The 11768-nt window shown below is 51.7% G+C and overlaps 1 protein-coding gene across 1 annotated transcript in view; it reads left to right on the forward strand.

Moving 5' to 3' along the window:
- Nucleotides 1-2008: 2008 nt before the first annotated feature.
- Nucleotides 2009-11768, forward strand: part of SLC39A11 (solute carrier family 39, member 11) — a 118379-nt gene continuing 108619 nt past the window's right edge. Inside the window, exons 1-3 of the mRNA XM_014536206.1 lie at nt 2009-2111; nt 2457-2575; nt 7290-7328. Coding sequence (XP_014391692.1) covers nt 2024-2111; nt 2457-2575; nt 7290-7328 — 246 coding nt within the window. The 5' untranslated portion in view covers nt 2009-2023. The remainder of the gene's footprint in view (nt 2112-2456; nt 2576-7289; nt 7329-11768) is intronic.

The following is an 11768-nucleotide window of genomic DNA, read 5'->3' on the forward strand; positions in this document are numbered from 1 at the left end:
CGCGTGGGACTTGGCAGGCCCCGCGGAGTTGGGAAGGGAGTGCCCTGGGGACCGGAGGGGGCTGGAGGGAAGCCGGCGGCGTCGGCAGGTGGCAGAGGAGGGAGAAGGGGGCCAGCTGGAGGGTGTGGACCTGCCTCCCTGTGCCGGTTCTCCAGGACCCCCTCACCCAGCTTCACGGCGGGGACCCTGCGGTCCTGGGAGCCCAGGTGGCTGTGATTCCGGCTGCTCTGGGCCCCCTTCACCCGCCCTGGGGGTCAGTGCGCCTCCTGAACTTGACCGGGACTCTGGTTCAGGTGCAGCCGGCCTGGGATTGTGCATTTCCAACCCACTCCCCGGGGTCAGGGGCTCTGCCGACCACACCGTTCCAGTCACAGCAGCCCAAGCCCCAGTCACTTCTGTGGACCCCCCTGCGGGGCCCGGCGCTGTGTGCACTTCCCCTAAGTGCCCTTCCACATCTGCAGCTGGCCAGCATCTTGCAGCCGACTCTCGGAAGCAGGGCAACAACAAGGAGAGAAAAGAAAGAAATCCCGATCAGCCCACCCCTAACCCTGACTGTAGGAGAGTGCACACCCCTGGGTGGTGTGGGCACCTTTAAAGTTGGGGTGAGCAGAGAATACCCCCCTTGCAGTCTAATCAAGGGTCATGACTTAGCATCCAGCTCCCAGGAAGACGGAGCGCCAATGTGGAAGGTGCTGTTGAGGTGCGGGGCGCGGACACGCCCTGTCCCCACAGTTACTGGTCTACCTGCTGGAGAAAGTCTTTGTTCCCTCGGGACTCTCCGCGGGCCTGGCCAGGCCTCCCGGGGCAGGGGAATCACTTCCTGAACTCTGGGTCTTGAAGTTGTTCCAGTTTCTTTTTCTTTGTTTGGACAGTCGCTATCCTGAGTTCCATTTAGGCTGCGGGGACACAGTCTGAATCTATAGGTGCCGACTGACTTGGAGGTTTCCTGGCCCCGGTTTCCTCACCTGGGCTCACGGGGCTCCCCTGGACCCACAGCCTTCCTGGGGTTGAGTCCTGGTTATGCTGCTGAGCCCCGTGGCCCACGGGCCCCTTACACCCTCCGTCAGAGTTTCCTCCCAGGGTCAGTAGAGAGAGGCAGCATCTTTGGCGCAGGGTTTCCGGGCCTGGCAGCTGAGCCCCGTGGGGCCGAGCCCAGCCCTGTGGGAGCTGGAAGACCAGGGAGGAGCTGAATGGGCCCTTTGAGAGGCGGCCCTGGGCCCCGATGTTTGTGTGCAGAACACAGGGCTTTTCAGCACGTGGGTTCCTCCGCCCCGTAACTTTCCGCAGCGAGAGGCCGGTTCCCTGTCATCGCAGAGCGGGGACTGACGACACGCTCAAGTCCAGAGGAGGCTCCCCGAGCAAACGCAAGCGCGGATGGTCCTTCCCTTCTGTCCCTCGGTGGGCAGTGGTGTAACTGCAGCTTCGGCAGTTGGCTGGGGGCCATGTCACTGATGGCTCCCTTTCCTGGTCCTCACTGAGGGTCCTATTTAGATAAGCTTGTCCACGGTGCCATAAGTAATTCGGCGAGCATTTTCCGGGTGCCAGAGAGCCTTACTAGTATGTACGGGGTGCCAAATGTGGAAAAGCATCATTCCTATTCTTAGGCAGCTAATGATGTGAAAGATGAAGGAGGCACCAAAGATGCGTGCAGGGACGGGAGTGGAGGATCGGCAAGCGTGGAATCGAAGTTGGCAGTAGGTGGGCCACAGAAGGTACCCTGGATGCGATGGTAGAGGTTGGGAAAGAAGGGATTCTGGGAAGGAACCATGTGAAGAGAGACTTGGGGCAGGACCACGGGGGCTTGTCCCAGGTGCCATCAATAATTCGGTTGGGCTGGTGCCCACGCAAGGCATCCCGGTGATGGAAACACAGGCTTGAATTGTCCGTGGGCTTGTTGAAGGTCAGTCGGGGGAGTGTGCCCTTGGCAGGCCACCGGAGCTGTGGAAGGTTGGGTCAGGGCTTAGTGGATGACTTTCTAGAAGGAACCTGAGCTAGTCACCTGTATTTGGAGAAGAGAGAACTGATGATTCTAATCAAGACACACTCAGACCCGCCTCACCATGGGCCTACAGACCCCACGCCTGGGGCCCGGACTTCCCGGGAGCTGGATGGTAACACATGCACCTTGATCAGATTGCAAGGGCAGGAGGAACAGGCAGAGTGGGCGGGCAGGCCGCACGCAGACCCTCCCTTCCTCCAGCTCATAATCCACATTCTTGGAGCTTCTCGGGAACTGTTTCCCAGTGTCGTCACCTCGTTCATGGTCTCCTCAGTGTCCCCACATCTCTGCTTCCAGAGTTAGATGATTTCACGGAGGGATGCGTGGTGGACAGGTGCATACACCAGCCCAGACACGCCAGCTCAGGCGGAGGGGGTCAGAACTCAGAACACGTGCGAGTCACCCAAAGGGACCGCGGGCACCTCGGGCACTGACCCTCTCGCTCCTCTGCACACAGCCGTATCCAGCATGCTCCGAGGCCACAGCGCTGTGTTCCAGGCCTTGCTGGGGACCCTCTTCACCTGGGGGCTGACGGCCGCCGGGGCGGCTCTGGTGTTCATATTCTCTAGTGGGCAGGTGAGTCGTCCTGTTTGGGTTCTGGAAGTTCATGGGACTCTCAGCAGGCTGTGGAGCACCTGCGCCCACACAGTGCCACGCCTCCGGGTTGTGGGTGATGCTGTTCTCTCCTCTCATTTGCCCTCCCTGTCCCTCCCAGGCCTGGAGAGCAGGTGTCCCTGATCACTTGCTTCTCCCCCCTGACTCCAGGGAGTGGGGAGCGAGAGGCAAGGGATTCAGCCTCCTGGAGCCCCTGCCCGGTTTCTGTCCCCCATCAGTTCCTCCCAGGCCTGGTGCAGGTGGCAGTGCGCGCTGAAGAACAGTAGGGGGGTGGGGGAGGGGTAACTGCCCTGCCCTATGGCCTTGAGTTCGCTGGGATGATTGGAGAGACGGTGGGGGGAGGAAGGGTATCTGTCCCCCCCTCTCTCACTCCAAATCCAGGCCTCCTCATTCCCTCCGCCACCCCCTTTGGGATAAATACACTCAGACCGGCCTCACCATGGCCTACAGACCCCACGCCTGTCCACCCACCCCCACCTGTTTTTACTCAGCCTTATGCCCCTACCCACTCATGCACCCCTGTACCTTCACATCTGTCCCTCCCCTTCTATCCCTCCCACACTCCCATCCCTCCACACATACCCCTTTCACCACACCCTCACCCAGAACCCATTCCCCCTCTCCCCCATTCCACATGCCCCACCTCTCTCCTCCCCAGCCCATGCCCACCTCCTGGGCCTGAATTCCTTACTCTTCTTCAACCCTCTACTCCCTCCATCCCCTGGCCCAGCGCCATCCACGGATCACTTGGTGACGGCAATCTTCGAAATTGTAGGTGTGCTAAGGCGTCAGTGATTTCAGATCTAGTTAAACACGCTGTGAGGCGGATCTGGAAACTAAACCGTGTCTGGGAAGTTGGCGTGCGAGTCATGGTGGTGTTAGAGACCAGTTCAGCAGGTATCCATGTCAGCGATAAGATCAGACCTCCCCCTGCACCTCCTCCCTCCCCAGCAGGAGGGCTGGAGGCCAGCACACAGCCTGGCTCCCAGGTTACTGTCCACAGGTAGTGAAACATTCGAAAGCCAGTCCCAGAATGGGAGCCTCCAGGGGCCAGAGGACAGGGTACCAGGTTACCTGACCCCTCCCGGTCCTGCTCCTGGGCTCCCTGGGGCAGAACAGCCCAGGTTGTCACCTCTACCAGTTTCTTTTGCTTTGAGAAGCTGAGACCTGAGATGCTCTCACTGGGTCTAGCTGACTATCAGGATCCGAGTTACAGGCAGCACTGCGATGAGTAGGACCTCGCAGCCCCATGTGGCAAGTGGGGCTCTTCAGAAGTGGGGAGCCATCCCAGAGGGGCCCCTTCCCCTTTGGAGCTGTTCAGGAGGAGGAATTGCTGAGCCCTTTCCCTGTGCGGAGGCATACAGGCCGTCCCCCGAGACTACCCACTCGTCCTCTGACTCACTGGAAGGACCCACAGGACTCAGCATGTGGTTGTCCCCGTGGCTAACGCTCCTGACAGTGAAAGGACACACGGCAGGCTCAGCGAGGAAAGACAGGCAGACTCTGGAGACCTGCGAGCCCAGGCTCCTGCCGCCCTGCCCCGCGGTGGCCCTTCCCCAGGACCATTTCCATGAGTCTATCCAGGGACACCCATTAGAGACTCGGGTTCCTTTTAAAAAACATACATATTTTTATTGATTGCAGAGAGGAAGGGAGAGGGAGAGATAGAAACATCAATGACGTGAGAGAATCATTGATCAACTGCCTCCTGCACACCCCCTACTGGGGACGGAGCCTGCAACCCGGGCATGTGTCCTGACCAGGAATCTGAACCGTGACCTCCTGGTTCATAGGTCGATGCTTAACCACTGAGCCATGCCGGCCGGGCAGACTCAGGTTCTTATTGGGCACTGGCCACCGCTATTCTCAGAATCTCAGAGTTGCAGGAGGAAGCGGGTGTCCCGCAGAAGTCGCTGGGTCTGTAAAGCAGGCACAGTGACCCACCCTTAGGGTTAGGAGATGGAGGGTGTAGGCTCGGGTGGGCTCTGCTAACCCTTCTGCACAGGAGGTGTGCGTGAGAGTGGGGAGGGGCACGGCCTGGGGAGACAAAGGCCGCAATAGGTGTGAGTCCACAGAGTGCACTCCGTCCTCCTGCGCAAACCCCCGTTTTCACTCAACTGACATGGGGGTGCGGTGAGGAGCACTTGAGAGAGGAGACACTCAGACATCAGCCTCTGTTAACAACATCAGTGTAGCTTTACTCAGCATTTGTTTTCCTGACTTAAAAAAAAATAATGTTTTAATTCTAGAAAACTTGTCAAAGTATAGAAAAGCTTAAAGAAATACTTCAGAAAGTTTCTAATCCTACTTCGTAGAAAGGAAAAAGCATATTTGCTCAGATTTGTTCAGTTGTATTGGAGTATGCTTAAGTAATATACGTGTCTATTTTCTTTAATGAACAGGGATCAAATTGTATATAATGTTTCATAACCAGCTTCTCTCATTTGACATCGTAAGCATCCCTCATATCCCTAAATGTTTCTTTGATTACTTTCATTATTTTGATTACTTAAATGGCCATCTGGTATCCCGTCCTAAAGATGTACCCAGTCCTCAACTGCCAGGCCGTTGGGTTATGGCCTTTCTTCCTTGCTTTTAGGAAGAGTGTTAGGATGAACACAAATCTTTGAGCACATGTGATTAGTTCCTTGAAATAAATATCTAAAAGTGGAATAACAGGTTTATTGACTTAAAAAAAGTGCAATGTTTCTCCTTTGAAGATCCAGATGAATGCTGCTAGGATGCATTTCCCTGGCTTCTTTGTTGTGTCTGTTTCCCTAACTTCTTCATTAGATCTGTCTGGCTTGATCACATGACTTGGTTAGATTAACTTGGTTCATGTCATGGAGCTGCCTTCAGTGAAGAAGGTTGTTTGTATGCTCACCGGGGTCAAAGCCTTCCATCTACCCCATAGTCACCCAGAGGGGGGACGAGGCTGCTCGTGGCTGGAGATGACCGACCGGACGGCTCTTGTTACCCAGTCCTAATGGGAACCTTCTGGGTCGGATAAGTAACACCTCAACATGCCTGTAAGGTGGTCACATGGCTGTAGATTATATCCCTAATTTAGGCCACTCTTTTTCTTTTTTTGTTAATCCTCACCTGAGAATATTTTTTCATTGATTTTTAGAGAAAGTGGAAGGCAGAGGGAGAGACAGAGAGAGAGAAACGTTGATGTGAGAGAGACACATTGATTGGTCAGGGGTGGGGATCAAACTGCAACCGAAGTACGTGCCCTTGATCGGAATCGAACCCAGGACCCTTCAGTCTGCGGGCCGATGCTCTATCCATTGAGCCAAACCAGCTAGGGCAAGGTTCCCCTTTAATCACGACCTACACCCCAACCTCCAGTGAAAGGCAATCCCTCTCCTGGCCTCCAGCAGCAGAGCTGTTTTCTCTGTTTTGCTACATTATATAAACGGAGTGGTCACATACCGTATTTTTTCAGTGTATAAGATGCTTTTTTTTTCTAAAATCATTAGACTGAAAATCTAGGGGCGTCTTATACACGGAAGTCAGCCGAGGAGGGAGCTGTGTGGGTGCGTAGCTGCCCATACCTTGTCAAACAGGCTTCCTCCAATCATGAGCCTTATTGTTACCGACGTCAGCTGATGCCGTAATTGGAGGTGGAGATGGAGAGTATGCAGATGCAACAGGGACCGGAGCATTCTGAGCCCATAAAGATGTCAAAAAATAAAAAGATAAACACCGGTAAGGGATTGTCTTACTCTGCAAAATTCAAACTGAATGTACTCAGCTGTGCAAGAGAGCGTGGAAATAGAGCTGCAGAGAGACAATTTGGACCTCCTCCCACTGAGCGTATGATCAGACAGTGGAGAAAACAGGAAGAACAACTCCTTAAGATGCCAAAAAAGAAGAAGGCCTTAAGAGGAAAACCCGTAAAATGTTTAAAATACTGATTTCTTAATTTTGGGTTGGAAAAGTGGGGGGGTGTCTTATAATTGGAAAAATACGGTACGTAGTATGCACTCTTGGTGTCTGGCTGATTTCGCCCCATTTATTTCCCAGTGTCCTGGCCGTCCCTGACTGACTGTGCACTCCATCCATATGTATTTTGTGTGTGTTCTCGTTGCCGTATGGTATTCTGTTGTGTGACTATATCCTAATGATGTACCCACTTGGGTAGTTTCTAGTTTCCGGCTCTCACACACAGTGCTGCCGGGAGCATTTCTGTACACGTGCTTGGTGACCTGAGTGTGTGTTCCTGTTAGGCGGTGGCTCAGGAGTGGCACCGCTGGGTCACAGGGTGTGCCTGCGGTCACCTGCAGCGGCTGTGCCAGTGTGCACCCCCACCGGCAGCCTGGGAGGGTTTTGTTTGGTCTGCATGCTCCTCGCCAACACTTGCCAATTTCCATCTTGGAGGCCAGCGGCTCACTAAAGGCCCACAGTCATAATTCACAGAGAAAGGAAGAGGCAGCACGTGGGCCAGTGCAGGTGGGCCGCCCTGGAAGAAGACTGATTGGCTGTGGGATGGATGGGAGGTTAAACATTTCCCCCAGCTGATTTTTGGCCCATTTTATAAAGGCTCGGATTCAGGCGGATTTGATCCAGGTGTGGGCCGGTCTTCATTCACGCGGCTCTCTCAGGGGTTATGGTTCCTGGTCGTCCGAGGAATTATCCCTTAGAAACTGAAACGTCCTGTTTTCATTTGCAGAGGCGGATCCTAGATGGAAGTCTTGGCTTCGCTGCAGGGGTAAGTGGCATGTTATAGGAGGAATGTAAACGGAGGCGCGTTGACTCTGACATTTCTCTGCTGACGGGTTTTTCCGGTCTCTCCCCATGTGACCAGGATGCATCTCTGATGTCCGGGTGCTAGGGGCTCCCTCTTATCACCAACCCGGTTTATTCCCGGTGTAGTTAAGGCCCCGCCTCTCTTTAGACAGCGAAAGGAGCTTGTTGGGCAGCTGGCGGAGAACTTGTAAAACAAGATAACATTTGGGAAGGGCCTAGCACAGGGCTTTGTGGGCACTAATTCAACTTCTCTTTCTCTCCTCCTCTTCCCTGTAAAAGACCTTTTGACATAGACATCTTCAAACATGTAGAAAAGTGGAGAGAGTTCTATGCACGCCAGGTACCCGCCAGCCGGCCTCAGTCATTATTGACATTATGCTGATCTCTTTCATCTGTCTTCCCCCAACTTTCTTGGGAGGTTGGAATACAGTGGGGCCTTGACTTACGAGTTTAATTCGTAAGGAGCTCGTTAACTCAAATTACTCTGTCAACTCAATGCAAAAAATCGGTTGAGAGACAGCTGGTATCTCAAAAAACTCCTTAGTCGCGACACTCCTAAGTCAAGGCCCCACTGTAGTTTGTAACAGCGAATCTCAGACAAGTAATGGCACCTGTAAATTCAGCACGCCCAGAATGCCTTGTATTTTTGAAAAATACTTATTTTTATTGATTTCATAGAGGAAGGGAGAGGGAGAGAGAGAGAGAAACGTCAGTGATGAGGGAATCATTGATTGGCTGCCTCCTGCACAGCCCCTACCGGGGATGGAGCCCACAACCCAGGCATGTGCCCTGACTGGGAATCAAACCGTGACCTCCTGGTTCATAGGTCAACATACTCAACCACTGAGCCACGCCGGCCAGGCTGCCTTGTATTTTTGTAAGCACAGTCACCATGGCATTAACCATAATTCCTACTATAATCCGACACCCAGCCCACATCTCCTGCGAGCCCCGAGTGAGACCCGGAGGCTGGGTGAATTGGGATTCCGATTTCGGGTCTGAGCATGCCATGGCAGTGCTGTGTTTTCCGGCCGTGAGTCCCATCACAAGTCGTGTGACCGGGGTTTTCCCTTTGGTTGATCGGGATGTAGTCCTTCCTCCTGTTTTAATAGTCCTGTGATGTGCAAACACTAGCCTGGGGGTGGGACCTCCCCCCACCCCGCCCTCCGCCCCCCCTTCAGAGGTCCTCTGAGTCAGCAGCTCTGTTGAGGGCACGTGGAGACACGCCCCGTGTGACACAGGTGCCCCCGGAGTGTTAACAGAGTCAGATCCGGGTCCTCGGCTCCCGGTTTTGTCCTCTTTCTCAGAGCTGCCCGGCCAGAGAGGCCCTGACTGAGGGCTGGCGCTCCTTTCCCAGGCCCCTTGCTCAGTCGCCCTCTTCCATTTTACAAAAGAAAGACACGTTCTGGCCTGATTTCCGTGTGTCTGGGTAGCACAGTCTCCACACAGGAGCAGAGGGACCCCGAGTGTCGGTGAGGAGAAGGTGCGGGATGCTATTGCCGATCACTGCCCGAGGGTCCTGGCGCAGTTCCGCTGCTATCCTGCCCTTTGATGTGAGTCTAATCCAATTGTTAGCAGAGAGGCCCTTAAAGGCAATGTCCACGATGGGCCACAATGAGATTTGGGGCTGTAACTTGGAAGGAGTGCAGAGAACAAAATGACATTATTATAACAAAATATCTACTTTCCCCATCTTCCGTTAAATAAAAGACAAGACAAAGAAAACTAGAAATAAATTGATGCCTCACTGTTTTCTTAGAGCAACGACTACTTAGTATTTATCCACGTGTAGAGGAACAGTTGAAAAAAAACAACAAGAAAACAGTCTCATCCGTGAAAATGTGCATTTCCAAGCATATTTTACTTTAACGATGATAAATCATGTATTATATTGTTGTTATGAATCTGTTCTCTAATGGTTGTAATGGTAACTCAATCCAGGATTGTTACTTAAGCAGCTAGAGCCCTAAGGCTCACAGGAAATTTTAACAAATGGAATTGAAATGTATATAAATATATTGAAGAGAGGTGTGGTAAAGACCTCAATAATAGACTCTCTAGCCTAAAATCTGTTGCTCGAGGGTAAAAGTCTATGGGGAAGTGTAATTAAATCCAAGCCAGAGGAGAAGGAATGATGCCGATTTTCCGACTTTTGAAGAGGCCGCCTGTGCATTCGGTGTGTGTAGAGTAGAACCCACGGACAGGAACACGCGAGGAACATAAGCGCACAGCTTCGCTGGTAGGAATTTTTAGGGGGATCACAGTGGGAGTCAAGTCCCGGTGCTGTTTAGATACAGATGAATGGCTGGTCAAACAGTTTTTGTGTAAACACACCAATATTTATGCGCCAGAAATGATGTCCTTTGCAACTCCATAAACACAGATGAAAGCCTTTTAAATGTCAATTTCAAGTGAGTGATGGGGGTACCTAGTTTGTCAGCATCCTTGTAGGGGCCACACAGACAGTCTCTGCCCTGTGCTGTCTTCATGCTTGTGCCCAGGCACCCAGGGGTCCTGTTCTGCTTCGCTCTTTTAGGCCAGAAGGCGCTCTAAGGTTCTTGTGGCCAAAGACATAAAAAAGAAGGAAACAAAGAGACAAAACCAGAGAGCATTTGTCTTCAGGACGTGGAGGAACGAATTCGGGAGCAATTAAGCTCAAATACTTAAGATGTAACTTCCTTAAAACCATCGTCAGACCAGTGTATTACTGTGTTCACTTAACTGTGAGCATCTAAAAAGGTTTTACCTTTTTTTTTCTTCTCCAATCCTCACCTGAGGAGATGTTTAGAGAGAGGAAGGAGAGAGAGAGAGAGAGAGAGAGAGAGAGAGAGAGAGAGAAATATCGATGTGAAAGAGAAACATCAGTTGTCTCCCATGTGTGCCCTGATCGGGGATTGAACCTGCCACCTTTGGGTGTATGGGACGATGCTCCAACCAAACAAGCCACCCGGCCAGGGCTAAAACAGTTTTACTTCTGATTTTTAAAGTAGCTGGTAGGGGAAAAAAAAAAAGAGAGATTCTGAAAGTTATTTCTGTGTTTAAAAAAATCAGAATAGGAGTCATTTCTTTTTCTAAATTGACCTTGAATGTGAGCTAGTCGCACAGAGGAGCTCCAGGCAGGTCACCAGATGCACAGAGGAAAGGCGGGGGGCGATGTGGAGGCAGCTGGGGTGGGACTCGGGAAACCTCAGAGGCCCTGGTGATGGGCGTGGGTTCTCATAAATGCTTCCCGAGCTCGGGAAAGGCGACGGGGCCCAGGTGGCCCGAGCTGTAATGACCGCGTGTGCTCATCATGGAATCGTGTGTTTAATGTAGCTAATCTGTTGGGCAGAACAGTGGTTCTCCACCAGGGTCCATGTTGCTCCCCAGGGGACAGTTGGCATGTTGGGTTGTCACAACTGGCATCCAGTGGGTAGAGGCCAGGAATGCTGCTGAACACCCCCTGATACACAGGGTCTCTCCCCCCCCCAGTCCTCCCAGAATCATCCAGCTCCAAGTGTCAGTGTGCCAAGCTGAGGAACCCTGGTCGAGAGAATTTTGATGTATCATCTCTAGTCACACTGTGGAATGTCTAAAAATTCAGGTGTTTTCCAAGTTTAAAAAAAGGAGGAGGAGGAGGAAGCCCCTTCGCTTCCCAGAGGTCAGCAGTGCTAACCCCGAGCATGTTCCTTGGAGAATTTTTATTACTCACTTACAAAGCGTTGGGACAGCTCAGTGCCCAGATCCGAAGGACGCTGCGTCCTCAGCACAGCTGAGACACTTAGACTCTAGGCCAGGGGTGGGCAACCTTTTTGTGAGTGCGTGCCAAAACCAGCAAATCTCTGACTCAAAATTCTTCTGCGTGCCAACCCTAATTTTTTGAGAACATGTTACACCTACTTGATATCTCTTAAGGTGTACGTATATGAAGAACCTTGAAGAAATAATAAAATTCATTCGAGCGACAAAAACACAGTATATGATGATGAAAAATACATTTATTTTTTAATGTATACATGTACACTGATAGTCCAACAGAAAACTTTATGACTCCGTTTGATATTATCAGTGGGACTTCTGCTGCTGCATCACTGATGACAGAGATTTTACATCAGGTTTATATTTCGTGACCTTAAGAGATATGCAGGAGCTACTACTTTCATCTGTCAGGCTACTCCTATTATGAGACTTAACAAAATTCATCACTGAGAACAAAGATTCACAAGCGTATGTGGATGAAACCAAAACACTGGTCGGATCTAGGAAGGCAGGGAGAGTTAAGGCAGAGGCATAGAAATTGCTCTTCCCCTCTCTCGTCAATCCATGTCTATGGTCTTTAAGATAACTTGTTATGTAAAATTATCTAAGATGCATCTACACTGAATTTATCTGAAAAATAAAAAAGTCGATATTAAGAAAAAAA

Source organism: Myotis brandtii, unplaced genomic scaffold (genome assembly GCF_000412655.1).
Source record: "Myotis brandtii unplaced genomic scaffold, ASM41265v1 scaffold157, whole genome shotgun sequence".
In the NCBI taxonomy this organism is placed as follows: domain Eukaryota; kingdom Metazoa; phylum Chordata; class Mammalia; order Chiroptera; family Vespertilionidae; genus Myotis; species Myotis brandtii.